Source organism: Ammodytes marinus, assembly GCF_949987685.1.
Source record: "Ammodytes marinus genome assembly, chromosome: 13".
Classification (NCBI taxonomy): Eukaryota; Metazoa; Chordata; class Actinopteri; order Uranoscopiformes; family Ammodytidae; genus Ammodytes; species Ammodytes marinus.
Genome location: NC_137217.1, coordinates 21,942,416 through 21,959,749, shown reverse-complemented (window position 1 = coordinate 21,959,749; position 17,334 = coordinate 21,942,416). Strand labels below are relative to the sequence as shown.

The 17,334-nt window shown below is 40.0% G+C and overlaps 2 protein-coding genes across 2 annotated transcripts; one reads left to right on the top strand and one right to left on the bottom strand.

Annotated features, from left to right (window-relative positions):
* Positions 1 to 170: 170 nt before the first annotated feature.
* Positions 171 to 11,666, bottom strand: LOC307259193 (tumor necrosis factor receptor superfamily member 5). Its single transcript, XM_080038948.1, has 8 exons — positions 11,269 to 11,666; positions 10,954 to 11,079; positions 9,130 to 9,273; positions 8,940 to 9,033; positions 7,116 to 7,192; positions 2,934 to 3,065; positions 1,041 to 1,190; positions 171 to 426 (listed from the first exon to the last, which is right to left on the bottom strand). The coding sequence occupies exons 1-8, from the start codon at positions 11,330 to 11,332 to the stop codon at positions 245 to 247; spliced, it is 969 nt and encodes a 322-aa protein (XP_079895074.1). The 5' UTR covers positions 11,333 to 11,666; the 3' UTR covers positions 171 to 244.
* Positions 11,667 to 12,197: 531 nt separating this feature from the next.
* c1s.2 (complement component 1, s subcomponent .2) lies at positions 12,198 to 16,525 on the top strand. Its single transcript, XM_080038947.1, has 11 exons — positions 12,198 to 12,294; positions 12,586 to 12,784; positions 12,895 to 13,075; positions 13,743 to 13,868; positions 14,119 to 14,312; positions 14,478 to 14,628; positions 14,740 to 14,855; positions 14,947 to 15,028; positions 15,115 to 15,249; positions 15,361 to 15,435; positions 15,526 to 16,525. Exons 1-11 carry the CDS (start codon positions 12,281 to 12,283, stop codon positions 16,323 to 16,325), a joined length of 2,073 nt encoding a protein of 690 aa, XP_079895073.1. The 5' UTR covers positions 12,198 to 12,280; the 3' UTR covers positions 16,326 to 16,525.
* The last annotated feature ends 809 nt before the right edge of the window (positions 16,526 to 17,334 follow it).

Below are 17,334 nucleotides of genomic sequence, written 5' to 3'. Positions count from 1 at the left end.
CTGTATCCAAAAACTTCTGAATCTCCTATTTAAGATTAATGAAGCTGTTAGCTTCATTATAAATGTTACATCACTTCAGTCCTACAGGGGGCAGCAAACCATCAGCTACAAACAATTCTCTTTCTAAAAAAGGAGAAATCCTACTGTGTGGGAAATAGGTATTGTTTAAGTATAAACAATAGTTGCCATAGTTGAGAGGTACTCTGAGCGCCATCATTAAACTGTTAGAACAAAGTTTACTTGATTATGTCCCACACCACTCGTCCTCCTGTGGCTCTGAATAGGTCCTAAGGAAATTGCCGGCGCCGTAACCAGCATTTCCATTGGTGTGGTTGGTTTTAACAAAGGACACTGAAGACTTCCGTAGGGTTATAGGAGCGCTGCTGTCCACGCTGTCTTCTATGCTGCAACTGACCATGTTATCATCTGGGGACGATAATAAAAGTCAATGCTCAGTGTGGTCATCCTTCAAAGTAATGCTCCAGCAAATGTAGCTCTGCACTTAGTGGGGTTTGATTTATAGCCATTTTAATGAAGCTGAAAGCATTTACGGGCATGAAAAAAGAATAACAGACTAGTGCTGGAAAAGGGAATATTTTTTTCACTCTTAATATACAGACAGTTGACAATTCGAAGGAAATAAAAAATAATAATACTGTCACAAAGCTCATCACACCACAAGCTGCCAGAACAGCTAACTTTGAAACTCTGCTAGAGGGATACATACTTAGTCTTACTTAAAGTATTGGTGATTTGATAATGGTGTGGGGAGCTGTCTAACACAAAATATTAAAATGTGGTTACTCCTCTTAGGGCCACATCATGTGATAATGCTAGTTTGCTTTCCTTTAATTTGTCACCCATCTGTACATCGTCCATCTCGATTCTGAAAATGCAGATCCACAATGTTGCCGGTTTGAGTATGACTGGGGACATTCCTGATCCTGTCAGTCTTATTTCTCTTTTCTAAATCTTCAGTCATGAAAAATCCCTTAACAATACAAATAGATGGTGTGTAACAGTGGTGAGGGATTCATCACCTGAGTCAAACAGTGGTAACTTGCAGTCCTCCACAAGGCCGTTCTCCTGGCAGTGTCCGTTCTGCTCCGTGGACGGTAACGGCAGCCTCAGCAGACAGGCAGGTTGTGCTGGAATCATTTCAATCAAAGCAACAGGGACATTGGAGCTGGCTGTAACACACAGAAGATACCACAGTTAGGGTCAAACACAAGATAATCCAATATAATTTATGATCATGAAGACCAGTTTAAAATGAGTCAAATGCATCAAATATACCGCAGAGTGACAACTTTTATCCCATGTTGGATGTGTAGAGCTTTGTTATTTATCTGCAATGATATTAATTTACCAATAGGTGTCGCATTAATCTCTCTCAAAAAATAAAATAAAAAGGCAGATTCAGCTCCAAACTGTGACAAGATTATGAAATATTGATATGTATCTGAATGCGCGTGCAAGGAAAATGTCTTCATACTTCCTCATTAATAAAACCTGTAAAATTGAAATGAACCACAGCTTAGTGTGGCTCAACATTAAGGCAAACATTAATTTATAATATATTTTTTGAGAAGCAAACACTCTCCTGTAGACTTGAAATCCAGTTGTACAAAGTTCATAGTTCCTCTTTTAGCAGAGTAAAATGCTGTGGTCAGATTTGACTCACAATTGCAATTTGCAAAATCTGATTGGTCAAGCTTTTAGACCACAAAAAAGTATCAAAACTATCTTCCAAACATTATGGCACATACCCAGCTTTTTAAACACCTTGGTGTTAATATTTTGTGGCAGTTGAAGCCTTCACAAATTGAAGCTGACCACAACTACTTCCTTTGTGACACTGTAACAGTTTTACAACAGCCTTCCAAACCTACAGGGAGCAGTGCAGGATCACCAGTCAGGTAAAGCTGGCAACCGACACTGAGTAGAGGGGGACTTCAAACTCAAATTAAAATTGAGCCGCTCAAAACATATGTTCACCTCTAATGTGAAAAACCTTAGAGACTGATATCTCAAAACCTCAGTTGACAAAACTGAAACTATGTTCATGACACGATACTACTACTGAATGAGAGGGAAATAATGTATTTAAATCATTTTGGTGGAAATATTCGATTGAAGATCTACACTTAACACTGATGCAGTATTTTAAAACTAACTAGCGCTTCGATTTGAAACACAGATATTCTCAGATCGGCAGAACACACTCGCTGTACAAGCCCAACCTTCTCACGACTAAATGTATTTCGACTGTAAATTCCAGCATGGGCACACTGCTTCGCTGGAAACACAGTAAATGTCAATGAAATACAACACGTCAGTAAAAACAACCATTTATGAGACTGTGCCCCATACGTAGGACCTGTTTCTCAGTATGAGTTAGCTGCCTGTGATGTCTGCGTCACATTATACAAAATAACTGTGTCAGTCAGTGAATATGCAGAGGATGTGGTTTCCCCATTCAGTTTCTCATGCTCGTCAACACTTGTTTAGCAATATATATTTACACAACTCCTTATTTAACCTGCCTGGGTTACATATTCCTTCATTGATATTCAATTTAAGGGCAAAAAAACAACAGAAATTTATTTTATTTTTATACTGTATAACTGAAGTCAAGACCACACTTAATTTGAATGCATGTAAGAAAGTCACGTATGTAAAAAGATTTATTTTCTAATTTACTGTAGAGGAAACAGTGGGAGGGCAGGTTTGAAAAAGATAAACTGTGACCTTAAACTGTATGACTTCAAAGTAAGTTGTGTCACAGTTGTGGCTAACAACAGGTGTGGTTACCATAATGTACCAGTGAGTAGGCATGCCTGTACAGAGCTTTGTCGCTTTTTCAGGAAGACTTTCTGTATAAGTCTAAGAACAAAGCGTATGTTAAAAGAACAACAACTGATAAAACATACCTGCACATGTGACGCAGTGCACTGACGCTCTGTGTGACTTGCGCTTTGCCCTCCAGCAGAGAAGACCAAACAGGATGAGTGCAGTCAACACGAGCCCTGACCAAAGGCCCGCAGGTATTAACCAGGGACAATCTGATACAAAGAGAAAGGTTTTTAGTAAGTTAAGTAACTTATTGAAAATAGAGTGGAAGTGAGTGATTAAAGACTACTACATGGTTTTCCACTTCCACTTCAACACCTTTAAGTAACACGTAGCCTAATAGGTGGTTTATGACACACTTTGTTGTATGGTTTTTCTAAGTATTTTATTTGTATTATTAATGTGTTTGCCAAAAAAGTATAGCTCCTGGTATGAAGTTAAAATTGATAATAAGAAGTTAATCAATGCTTGATACAGCACTGTGAAACGTTGCTTTATAATTACACACAAAAACATATTCTTACAGCGTCTGATAAAACATTAACAAACCATTTTTACACACATAAATCATTCACTGGTGCTTTTTACATAAAATATTACTGCCATATTTTTTTTCTCACACTGTCTGATAAACTAATGCATTACATTCTATTTAACACTTCAAATAAAGGGTTTCCATTTATTCTGAACACTTGTGGTTGGAAAAGCTTTTTCCTTTTTTTTTATTGTGAAAAGGGACTGTTTACAGATAAAAACATGTCACAGGTAAATGTCCCACCTGTTAGATGTATGAAAAATGTATGTAAATTATTTGAGGTTTCACTACTTACTTTACTCAATTTGACTGATTAAACAGACATTGATAACTTTTGTAAGTAGAGTTCAAAAACACATATGAATGAAACCTTTGCAATGTAGACGATTTTTAAGTTTTTTTATAGAAAATTGTCCAATAGTTTGCTCCAGACTCAAATGTCTCCTTGTCTACTGGATGGATTGTCACTAGAGGATGATCCCTGACCTTTGCACTATGGTTACCATGAGGTTAACATTGGTGGTTTTAAGCTAACAACTACAATTTAATGGATTGCTATGAAATTTAGTAAACAGGCCCATGTTTCCCTGGGGACTAATTTAAATAACTTGTTGTGATATTTTCCTTTAGTGCCATCAGAGTTAATTTACAACCCTGATTGTGTTAATATTTACTGTTTTGTCCTTTACAGCATTCACTCAGACTCTTTTTCTTAATCTTGCTATAACTGACTATAGCCTACTTGGGGGCAGCACAAAGAGATTACTATCGAATATGGTCTCTACCAAAGTCTTAGTGAAACTATCTGGCTGCTAAATGCTTCTCTGTGTTCACTAGCTAATCGCCAACTGTTGGTGGGTTTTAGAGCATTTTTGTTAAACATTGCTGGTTGTTGAGGCCAAAAACACCACCATGAGAGTGGTCAGAGTGAATCAAAAGAGGACAGCTAAACCCTGAGCTAAACCCTCTTTAAGGGGCACTTTAAGGCCAGGACACACCGGCCCGATAATCGCCGTCATAGAGTCGGGAGGGGGCGGGGACACGAATATGTTTGGTGTGTGCCGTGAAATCGGTCGTCGTAGATGTCGTCGGGCTTCTTTTGAGCCGATTGAATCGGCGGCGGACAGTCTTTCAGTTTGAGCAATTTGATTTGTGGAGGGCTAGCGAATCAGAGAAGCCCGGAAGTGAGGCGGGTAGCACAAACAGATAACAACAGTTAGCCATCGTTTTAATGTGTTTGTTTGTTTCGTTCAGCGAGTACTCACATGCATCAACCCTTGTTGACTGTTCGACACCATGCTCGACACTCTCTGCTAAAAATGGTGCTCTTTATGGTCCATAAATATAAATACGTATTTCTATCTATGTTTATGGTCTAGAGAGCCGTCCCATCATTTCCGGCTTCCGTATTTTTTCGGGCCACAATACAGATTAGTGCCGCCTGCTGTTATGGAGACATTACGTCCCGCGCAAGCGCAGAGCGTACGGAAAGTCAGCAGTCGGTTTGGTGTGTACTTTGCACTTTTTCGGCCGCGACGGGAAGACTGGAGCTCCCTGAATCGGCAGTCTCCATTTTCGGGTAGTCGGACTGGTGTGTCCTGGCCTTTACACGACAACACGAAACGGTGCAAACGCGGAAATATTCCCGCGGTTGCACTATATCATGTACATGAAAACAGCAAACGCAAGCATGAAACCGCAAGTTTTTGAGATCACCTCCCACGACGGTTTTGGTTTCTTGTAAACACCGAAACCATTTTCCCTGGTAACGCTGACGTCACGGCTCCACTTCACATATGCATAGTCTATAACATTTGCTGTCAAAATACCCACACGCGAGTTATAAAGTTAGAAGACAACATAACATGCACGGTGTCTCCGCGGCACCATCACTGTGATCAGCGGAGAGTGTCGTGCAGGGCTTAAATAGGCCTATAACACTCGCCAATTTAGTAGTCTATTAGTAAGTTACTGATACCATGCACCCGCCACTTTGTCTGGGGAAAGATTTGTGCTCTGCCGTTTTTTCTAGCAAAATAAACGTGTGTAGCTTCTATATGACAGGGACACGGCTCTCTCTACATTAAAAAACACTATCCATAGTTCAGCGCGCAGCGGTTAAGTTACTGTTCAACAAAAGGAGCATTAAGGCTATGGCTTCACAGTAAAAGCATTTCACTGGCTAAACATTAATAGCATTTCACCGGACAAACGTGAGTTGACTTTTATTTTGAAGTACGCCTAACAGGAAAGTAGCCGCTCATAAAGCCCCTTCACTACCAGCATGTCTTATGTTTTCACGAGTTCAATGCGGTGAAATAAGAGGACAGAAAGCTTGTCATTTACAATACTAGTAACTAGGGCTGTCAAATTAACGCGTCAATTTCGATTAATTAATCGCAGAAAAATTAACGCAGATTAATCGCACTTCTATATTGCCCTTTGACCCGGTGCAAAAGAGGTGAGATGATAGCGGAGCTGCACCTGTATCTTGCGGACACGGCCCGCACGGGATTAAAGAGTAAAGAAAGAAGCGGGGGAAAGGGGCCGAGGGCAAATAAGCATGAAAGTAGGAATACGTTTTATGTTATTCTCGCAGTGTCTGTGCATTATTGATTTAGTGGGTGCCTAATTAACAATGTAGGTTCAAAACAGTAGGCCTATCTCTCAATCTTCCTCGTGTCTCACTTTTGTTTGCTACTTTGCGATCGTCTCAACGGAACACCCGCCCCCTCTCACTCTTCCTAGCATGCCTGTCATTTTTCCTCCTTTGTGTGTGTGTGTGTGTGTGTGTGTGTGCGTCATTTAGCCTGCTTGTTTTTTTGTGTTTTTTTTCTTTCGGCGCTAGTAGTTCCTTAATATATTTAATGTAGAAGCCTGGCTGAGGGGAGGAGACAGAAATTACGAGAGAGAGAGAGAGAGAGACACGAACGGTAGCCTATAGGCCTACAGTTGTTTATAAACAGGCATAAAAGTGTCATATAAGTGTGCGATTAATTTAGATTAATTAATCACAGAGCCTGTAATTAATTAGATTTTTTTAATCGCTTGACAGCCCTACTTGTAACCCCAAGCTTACACCAACCGCTTTATGAACGTTAGTGGCATTAATTTTCGGTTACAGTAAGGTTTTATGCATCAAATTGTACCGGAAGAGCTATCTACTAGGCTGTGTCACCGCTGACTATTGGCTTGGCATGGCTGCTACCCTGCTACTACAGCGATTTCGTCCCGTTTCCTCTGAAAACATGTGTACGAGTGAAGATGTCAGATAAATTGTCTGAACGGGGTTTTTTTTCTTTAAACCAAAAACGGGAAAACTGTCACGTTTTCACCGTGTAAAGTGCCCCTTGGCCCCTTTCACACTCTAACATCGTTTTAACATTGTCATTTGAAACACTATTATAAAAATGTAGTCGATTGTAGCTTTGATATTTATTCACTCAAGAGGGAATCATCCTATAATGCCAGTCTCAACAACCGAATCAATACCATCTCTTCAGTGCCTTACATTACTTCCCATTACTTTCTCCTCCGTACTACTTCTACTATCTCTCTTACCAACCAAGTTATTCTCGGTTGGTCATTTGACTTTTATTAACTGAAGGTCAACAGGAACTCACTGACTCACTCAGGATAAGCACATCCGCTATATTGTGCAAGAACAAGTTGTTGTTTCAGAGGGCAACAAAATTGAAAGAGCCCAAAGGAAAAACTGGAGACGTACGAGAGTTGAAGTTACCACAGATCGCATCAGTTGTTGCGGTTCCAGGAGTTTTCACCACTCTTCCAATGTCCTCACATCTGAAAACATACAAAGACAAACAATTAAATATCCAAGTTCTGTATAGTGTATCTACAACCAATTGACAATGGGAATATATGGCAGTAAAACCTACTGAAAGCAAACAATTAAAAAGTTTCAAACTTAAAGGTGCTACGAGGAACTTTTAAATATTTTTGAAACCGACTCATTTTTCCTCTGATGATCATAAATGACATATAACAGCAAAGGAGATCATCAGTGCAAAGAATGCTATTTGTAGGGATGCACCGAACATTCGGCCACCGAAAATGGCAAAATAAGTCATTTTCGGTTTCGGCCCGAAACTGTTAAAAGGCCGAACTAAATTACCGAATATTGACAAACTAAATGACAATTGGGAAATATTTTTTTTAAAGAGCTGCACGCTTGCAAACCAGGAAATGGAAGTAAAGAGAGACGTAACCGTGTATGCGAGTCCACGTCTGGTCGGGAGCGCGCAGCAGGAGCAGTCTGTAGGCTGCGTGCATGAAAATGTCAGAGTCCAGTGTGGGAGCATTTTTTCAAACTGGATGAAACACGGCGCATTGCAATGCTTTAAGCAGCATTAAAATAAAACGCTCGTCCAAGACTGATGTTTTATCACATTAGAAACACAAAAGCCTTGCGCGAGCGAAGCAGCGATTCACCCAGTGAAACTAACGATTGGTAACGGTGTCATTCACAGTGACACCTCGCCGGTGAGAGCCGCAGCGCAAAAAAATCTGGTTTGACGGCGAAAATGATAATCATATTGTCCGTTAGCGCTGTGGGAGAGGGGGGGGCACTGTGATCTGATTGCATTGCTCGAGCCTGAATACATTTCTTTATATGTCCATGGAATACAGAGCCATCTCGGCAAACTGACAGCGTAACTAAATGTCCAGTGAGCCGCCTCCCCCCGTTAGTTTCACTCTACAGCCGAACAAGTTACAATCACCTCCTAAGCATGGACATCGTTTAAAGTCTCTCATTGTTATGATCAGGGCTTTGATGCACATTCTGAAGTCTGATCATTACGGTGGGAGCTGTGGTGCAGTTTTTTAGAGCAACTCAACCTGCACTGCATTGCAAAAAAAATAAAAGAAAAAAATTGCAATAAATCGATCTTTTTGTAGATTATTCCTCATATAAGTCAAGGTACAAATCAATGAGTGGTTCACAATCACATTCCTAGTAAAAAGTTAATTTTACTCTTATATTTGAATGTTTTACTGTTTCTTTATTTATTTAGGGTTGATTTTTAGTTGTAGGCTATGTTTGAGGAGAACATTTGGGAGTTCATGTATGCAATGTTGAAAGAAGTGGCAAAATAAATAAACAAAACTGCAAAAGCCTCTTTCGGTATTCGGTTTCGGCCATTCGGCCAACTGTTTCATTTTATTCGGTTTCGGTTTCGGCCAAGAATTTTCATTTCGGTGCATCCCTAGCTATTTGTATATCGTTTTTTCTTAATGCCTTTGTCATGGGGTACCCTCACCCAGGAACTACAGCTGGTGTAGTAAAAACACTACCGCTTTTGTCCAAAGGGGGTGCAAGAATTAAAACAAACTGAAAGTTCCTCGGTGCACCTTTAGGAAAACACTTTCGAAACAGTTTCAGTCATTATCTGGGCTCGTAGACTCTTGATGTCAATCGAAACAATAGATCGATGACTATAGGATGATTGGGTCAAATTGGATCACATTACATACACCCTACTTCAGCTTTGATACTAGTAAAACAGTATTAGTGAAGACACATTCTGACCTGGTATGTTTTCGACAAGGTGAGTGGAAATCTGTCACATTGCTGTAGGTTCCATTTTCACAGGGAGCACAGATTGTGTCATTTGTGCGAGTAGCTGCATAAAGGAATGAGTTTTGTTTACAGTTACTAGTTTATGCTGGGCTTTAGCAAGATGTGAAGGCTTGGTGGAGTATACACCAATTTAGCTTACCATTAACCTTGACCCCTTGACCCAGAATGCAGTCTTTCACATTCCGGCAGTGATCACACTGGTCATTAATACAGTAGAAACCAGGTACACACTCGCACACTGCGTTCTCCTGAGCTGTACAGTCCTTTACCTTCTTCAGGTTCACTGAAAAGAGTCAAACAGAGATATAGTCTGTCCTGAAAGAAGGATCAATATTCTGTATTTATCATGTTAAAGATTTGTTAGGGGTTAGTAAGCATTTGATCTTAATCGAAATTGGATCTTAATTGAAAAAAAAATTAAAGAGCATCGACATATTTAATCACAAAAAGGCCCTGGGCATCAACATGTAAAAGGACCCCCCACCACTCATTCATAGAATCAAGAAATCTAAACTGTGAGAGACAAAAGAAAACAAAGAGACACAGATACATGTTGATTGTACTCTGCTGCTTTGTCACTTTGTTTAGTTAAAGGTGCAGTGTGTAATATGACATCATCAAGAAAGTTCTAGAATGCAACGCTCCCTGGGTAACCCCACCCCTTTCGAATAATAACAGAAGCTACAGTAGCCTTCAAGGACAAGAACAATTCAAAATTTTAAACAATGCACCTGATGACATTCCAACTATGACACTTCCAAAATGGCAGTGACAAGGCCTTGGTCCAAAGTATGGAGAAATATGGACAACCCTGTCTATCTTCCATGATTGGCTGAGCGTTGCCCCGGGGGTTCTCTCCCTCTGTCTACCAAGCACTCTCCATGCTACTCGACTGACTCCGAGTTCTGTGCGGAATCAGCTGTCCTAGGAACGGATGCTCCCCGCCTGCTATTGCCTCACATCAGCACTGATTCACCGTCCATCAGGATAGTACTCTTTCTACTCGCTTGCTTGTTCAATCTTTAAATTCATCAGACGAGACGGTGTGGATCCTCTGGCAGCATCTGAAGTCTTCCTGCATCCACACTATTCGCACTTTACTTAGTATTACCATGTAATCACCTGGTCAATGATCAAATTCCTTCGTGATTTTCTCTACTTATGACATCTATTGCAGTATGTCCGTCCTGGGAGAGGGATCCCTTACTCTGTCGACTCTCCCTGAGATTTCTTCAATTTTTTTTTATCCCGGTAAAGGGTTTTTACTGGGAGTTTTTTCTCAGCCGAGCTAAGGGTGTAAGGGCAGGGTGTCATATTGTATCATATTGTATCATATTGTATGAAATGTAAAGCCCACTGAGACAAATATTTGTGATTTTGGGCTATACAAATAAAACTGATTTGATTTGATTTGAAAACTTCCTGAAAAGTTGCTGTTTCACTGTTGTTGTTTAAAGCAGCAGGGCCCACAGTTTACATTTGTTTCACTTGCACTTGAAAATAAGAATGTTGTTCTTAATTTGCTTGCCTAGGTAAATAAAGGTTAAATAAAAAATTCCAGGTTCCTCAAATAATAACTTTTTGATTTATGATGATACCATTAGTAATTAATAGCAATTACATGTAGATTAAATGTGTTTTGTGAACTAACTGCAGGCCCTGGAAATGTAAACAAATCCCAATCCCCTCAAACTGTGTGAACAAAGTTTGGCTACACAGCATGATTCATAAAACTATTGACCCCACCAGCAGGTTTCTTGGGATGAAAATGGAAAAGAGGAAGGTGTTAAAGATGTAGATGTTTTACAATGTTCACATGAAGAAACAATTGCAACATTTATAACCAAACTCTATAAAAAGGCAGCATGGGGAGAAGAGGAAGGAAATGTGATTCTGTTGACTGTACAAAAAGAGTATGAGTGTATGTGCATGTGTACATCCTCAATACTTTAGTTAGACTTACTGGAACTGCAGTCATTGCAGGGCAGACAATTATCCAAATGATTTTTTGTGGCTGTGTATAGCCCGCGACCACATTCAGCACACTTGGTTTTCTTCGTTCCGTCACACTTGGCTTGCATGTAAGACCCTGACCAGAGTTAAGGAAACAAGATATACAGAAGAACCAGATGTCATGTAATGTAAGGCAAACACAGCTGCTTAATCACACTGAACAGATAAAGAGTAAAGACAGTGTCAGCGTTTGTACAATCCTGTAAATAAGTTATCCAAAGAGCAAGGAATCGTTAGAAATGTAAACTTTAGGATGTTGACTGACCTGCGGGACAGCGATCACAGCATTGTCCATTAGTGGTGTACTTGTCCTCACTTGTGCAATTCATCTTTTTTGTTGCCCATTCGATTACAGTCCTCCACCTGTGTGTAAAATATCTAAGCCCCTAAGACTACAACAACAACAACAACAACAACAACCGTCTTCCGGTACACTCGTCCTCTAAAGCTAATCTTAACCTTTGAAATTACAGCTGCTTGCTTTAACTTAGGTCAACGAGCCCTTTTCTGATGGTCGCTCCTATACTGCTCACATTCTCCTGACTAGACTGTCTCTCTGATACGTGATCTGTCTGTGGCTACAGATATGTTTCCCCCTCCTCACTCTGCCTTACTTTCATCTCATGTCTTTTCTAATCCTACACAGTGGAAAACCCCGGTGACCCTTATTTGCTGTTTTCCCCCACTGTCTCTCTCTCTCTCTCTCTCTCTCTCTCTCACTGTCTCTGTCTCTTTCTCCGCTCTGCCTCTCCTCATTTCCTTCCTGTTCTAGCCCTATCACTGCGAGGTAAGCTGCGTGTGTTTCCGTAAATCTACACGACCAAAGGGTGATTTTTGGCACTGTTACCTGCACGAAGCAAAGCAGCACAATGAAACATTTCCTCTCTTCTCTACACCCTTTCCCCTCACTCCATCTCCATTGTTTCAACTGGACCTTTGTCCCAGTGGCGCAGGTTTTTTTAGTTGGGCAGAAAAAAGAGAACAATTTTTAACTAACAATCAAACAGAGAAAGTGTCTGGCTCTGTTGGTCTTCCTGACATTTTACTCTCTCTCTCTCTCTCTCTCTCTCTCTCTCTCTCTCTCGCTCTTTCTCTCTCTACACGTACAAAAAAAGGAATCTACAAATATATTAATAAAATGCATATGTTAGCAAAATATGGGTGAAAGAGAAAGGGGGGCTTTGGGGAAGAGCGAGGGATTGAAAGTAAAATAATAAGAAAAAGGGAAGGAGATATGTTGAGGTGGTTTATTTGTGAGGAGATTTGATCGGAGCACTATGTCACATTTAAGGTTGGTTTGTTTTTTGTATTCTAGCACTACACTAATAGCTACTTTACTGCACCATAATGATTTTAATTTGCAATAGACAGGTAGAGTTTTTGGAAAGATGATAATGGATTTGGTTATGGCATATTGTGTAGTCATTTTGTGATTCACGCATCACCCCGTCTCTGGAGTTGTGAAACTTTGAAGTGTAACTGCACTTTCTCTGGATTTCACATTTCTCCACGTTCTCCTTCTTTTCTTCAAAATGTATCAACATCTCGCTCAAATGTTCCCATCTTTCATACTTTCCTTCAGTCTGCTGCTTCTCCTGCTAGCCCACTCAACCTACTCCACACTGCTTGGATGGGTGGAGTCTCCTGGGTATCCCAATGGATACTCGCCCCACGCCAGTCTAAACTGGAGCAGGTGTGCCCCCCAAGGTCACACCCTCTCCATCAGGCTCGTCCACCTTAACTTGGAGGACAGCCAGGACTGTGAAAACGATGCAGTGAAGGTCAGGAGTCAAGATATATACTTCAAACTTCGTAGTCATTGTAACAAACTTGTTTCAATACTGTTATTGTTCCCTCTACAATGTGATTGTCTGGTTGTTTCTCTTTACAGGTCTATTCAAATGGAAACCTAATTTCTGTCATATGCGGCGAAAAGGAATTTAAGGAGCTTGAGTCCACGGTAAATCCTTGGCTGGTCTCCTCCCCGGGTGGTTGCCTCTCGCTTTCGTTCTACTCCGACTACTCAAACACCAAGAGTCATACCGGCTTCAGAGGCTTTTATACCGATCAAGGTAGGGGAGAAAAAAAGAAGTGAAATACTGATTTAATAAGTCCATTGTGTGTGTGCCCATTTTATTTTTTCCACCTTCCCCAGGAAAGCTCTATTCATGTACTGCACGTATTTCATCATTATAAAAACTTTTGTATTCAATCTGATAATGAGGTAGGCCTAATTTTTACATACATTTTTTTAACAAGCACAAGATTTTCAGTTTCATTTCAGAGGTGCTGACAGGGCTGCAGTGACTGATAAATTCTGTCTAATAGTCATAGTGAAAACAGTCTTGGCTGTGAAGTACAAAAGGGTGTTCCACAAAAATAACGGGCATGATACACAATTGATTGCGTATATCCACAGTACAGATCCATGAATTAACTATTAATTATATTATATTATTATTTATAATAATTAATTAGAATTAATATTTAAAAAAAAATATTAATTATTACAGCCAGGACACAGTTAGCTTAGCACAAAGACTAGAAACAGGTTAACGGCTAAAGCAGAGTTCAATGATATCAATAAGGAATATAACATGTTAATAAGTGAGCTTTAGAGGTCCTGAAGTCAGATTATCCTATTTATAGACTTTAAGACCGTGAACAAACTGCATATTTCTTAATGATGCCTTGTGTGCGTTTTACACATCTGACTTCATTTCCATTTCACTCCCTCAGACTTTGATGAATGTCAGGATGACCCGGACAACAGATGCACCCAGTTCTGTCACAATTTCATTGGAGGATACCACTGCTCCTGTCGCCATGGCTACCTCCTGGACACGGACAAGCACACTTGCACTGGTACAAATAATCTCATTATTAGGATCAGTAAAAAGTGTGCACAGAATGTGAGTAAACTGTTCAAATTAGATTGCAGAAGACAAATCGAGGAAGGAGGAACAAAACTGAAAGATGAAGTAAGAATGGGAAATTCGATTAAGCAGAAGCAGGCAAATGCATGGGGGGTGGAGGGGGGGGGGGGTATATGATGTGAAGAAGGCTGATTGTGTAAGACCGATGTGATGAAAATAAACTCTTATCTTCAACACAGTGAATTGTGCTAAGGATCTGTCAGGGCTGAACAGTGGTGAAATATCCAGTCCCTCCTGGCCTGCTTCATATGCAGAGAATGCCAACTGCCAATACACCCTGTCTGTGGGGGACCACCTGCAGCTGGAGCTGAACTTCGCTGAAGAGTTTGATGTGGAGCAAAGCCCTGATGGTCAATGCATAGATGCACTGAGAGTAGGTGTTATATTGAATATGTCAATACCCCACAGACGTGTGGGGGATACTGATGCAAACATGTAGTTTGTAGTTACTATTTGGGGTGAATACATTTTATAGGCGCTCTAGAGGAAACAAAAATACAGGAAGTCATGACAAGTACTTGGTGGCTTTTATTTGCAGATTGAGACTCCCTCTGGGACCCTGGGGCCATTCTGTGGCCGCACGCCTCCCCAATCTCCCTTTCTCACTCACTCAAATCATGTCCTGATCCGCCTCACCTCTGATGGCTATGGCGCTAACAAAGGCTTCACTCTCCACTTCAAAACCAGAGGTACTTCAGCCGCCTTACCTGTGGCACAATAGGAAAGGAATATTTGTTATTTGGTTTATTTGACACTGATCGTAAATGATCATAACTGCTCTTTTCATGTGTTAATTGCAGACAAAGTCTGTCCAGAAGTGGTAACCACACATTCCACTGTGGCTCCTCAGCAGCAAGAATATTCTCAGGGTCAAACCGTGACCGTAACTTGTGATCTTGGCTATGTTGTGAATACTGTATGCGTAAAACCAGAAGCTGTAATATATTTTAGATTTTTAGTATTTTAGCTGCTATTTTAGCTAATTAAGTTCTCCTTTTGCAAAGTAGCACGGCATCAAGACCCTGTCAACCCAGTATGAGGCTACATGCCAGAGTACAGGCTTATGGACTCCCACTTATAGCTGTGAACGTAAGTCTGGATGGAACAAATTATTATTATTTTTCAGAAAAATTTCCTGAATTTCTTGGTAACCTTTTTCACATTGTCTTCACCAGCTGTGAATTGTGGATCTCCCGCTATCCCAGAAGATGGTATCCTTGAGGTGGTGGCCTCAGAAAACCTAAACACTCAGTATAAGGACCAGATCCAGTTTAACTGCAGTTCAAAGTACTACAGACTGGAAGGAGATGGTGATTAAAGGACGCTTGGATATGTCCCTTTTAAGCAGCCTTTTCTAAACTAACTTTTAAGATTTCAAAGTTTACTATTGTTTCATCAGTATGCTTTGTTCAATCTTTTAGACTCATACACATGCAGCGCCAACGGTGAATGGGTATCAAGTGACGGCCAGGTGAAAATGCCAAAATGCATTGAAGGTACAGCTTTATTTTTAGTTCTGACATTTCCTCATATTTAGCCATCATTTGAATTATATATATATATTGATGACTCTTTGTGTGTTTCAGATTGTGGGAAGCCTGAAAAACATCCTCCAAGTGCAGGCAGAATATTGGGAGGTCAGGATGCTAAACTGGGAGAAATACCTTGGCACCTTTTGATAAGAGTTCCAAGTAGAGGAGGAGCATCACTGATCAGTGACCAATGGGCTGTTACAGCAGCTCATGTTGTGGAAAATGTAGAGCAAACTAGTTTGCGCCTGTATGGTGGAATGGTAATAGGAGCAACAAACTTAGACACGTTTCCTGGTGTAGTTGTCATGGACAGTGATAGGATTATTATTCATCCTGACTACATCCAGGGCATTACTGACCGCAACAATTTTGACAATGACATTGCTCTTATAAGATTAGCTTCCAGGGTGAATTTAGGCCCAACTCTTCTTCCCATTTGTCTGCCAGAGGTAAACACAGGCTTTGTGGAGGGTGAGCAAGGCACAGTGTCAGGCTGGGGGAAGACAGAAGGGAAAGGTGGAACAGCTTTGGTAACATCTGGCAAGTTGAAATATGCTCCTATTGGGGTCTACTCCACAGAAGAGTGTAAGAATACACCTAATATAGAGAATAATAAACCCACCGTTTTCACTGAAAACATGTTCTGTGCTGGAGCAGATGGAAAAGACAGCTGCCAGAAAGACAGTGGAGGTCCATTTTTTGTGCCTATGTTGGCTGAAGGCAGTGAGCCTTATTCTCTGAGAGGCATTGTGTCCTGGGGCCCCCCCTGTGAGGAAAGGCAGTACAAGGGTTATTATACAAAGGTGGAGAATTATGTCGACTGGATTAAAGAGACAATAGAGAAAAACTCCTAGACAGACGAGCGAGGAAATGCTTTCCTACTTACCATAATAATGTAATCCAATTCAGGACTAAGTCAGAATTGAACATAAAACCTGTTTATGAAGACGAAGACTATAATCTTGTAATCACTGTACCAACATTAACAACATTAATCTCTCTTGACATTATGACTTCACACTTCACTTTGTTATTAAAGGAATTTGCAAATCAACTGCATTGAACATGTCTTTTAACAAACGTAATATTATACTTAGTTTTTCTTTTGAAATTTAGAGACACACACAAACATGATTTATTTCAGGGTCTCCATGTATGAGAATAATAATTGGTACGAATATTATTTGACTAAAACAGTTTTAGTGTTTTAAGATACATGCATATAGATAAACTGGGATTGTATAAATCTATTGATGCATCACATTTTGCCACTCATGATATACTACATGATATAATCTAAAGTGTATTCAAAGCTGTGTGCAACTTCACTAACTCATGTTGTTGTTTTTTAAATTACTATTTGCTCGTTAATTATTGAAATAAATTATTTGGTTGTCCAAATCCTAAAGACAGTTATCCTAAATTATAATATGTGGACTAAAAACATCCTGGAAGATATACATAAGAAAAGGACGTCACATGTCTTCAGTGTTTGTTGTTGTAAAGTAGAGCATTTGACACATTTTCCAGGCAACTCCTTGGAGTTTTTAAAATTTGTATCATACATTGTTTGTAATCACTTCCTTTGCCCTCTCTTATAATAAATACAATTTTGTTATTTCATCATTCTCAAACAAATCTTAGTTGTGCTCTCAATAACACGCCTCTCACTTTGTAATGTGAAGCTGCTGCATTGTGTTAGCTGCACTGCAGCATAAACCACATCCACTTAGTGGTCTCAGTAATGATTGAAACATTACAATGCATATATTTGTATAATTCTGCCCTTAAATTATTTATTTGAGGATTTATTATGATTGGATTTATGTATTTTTTTCTTTGACTATCTGATAATGACGAGGC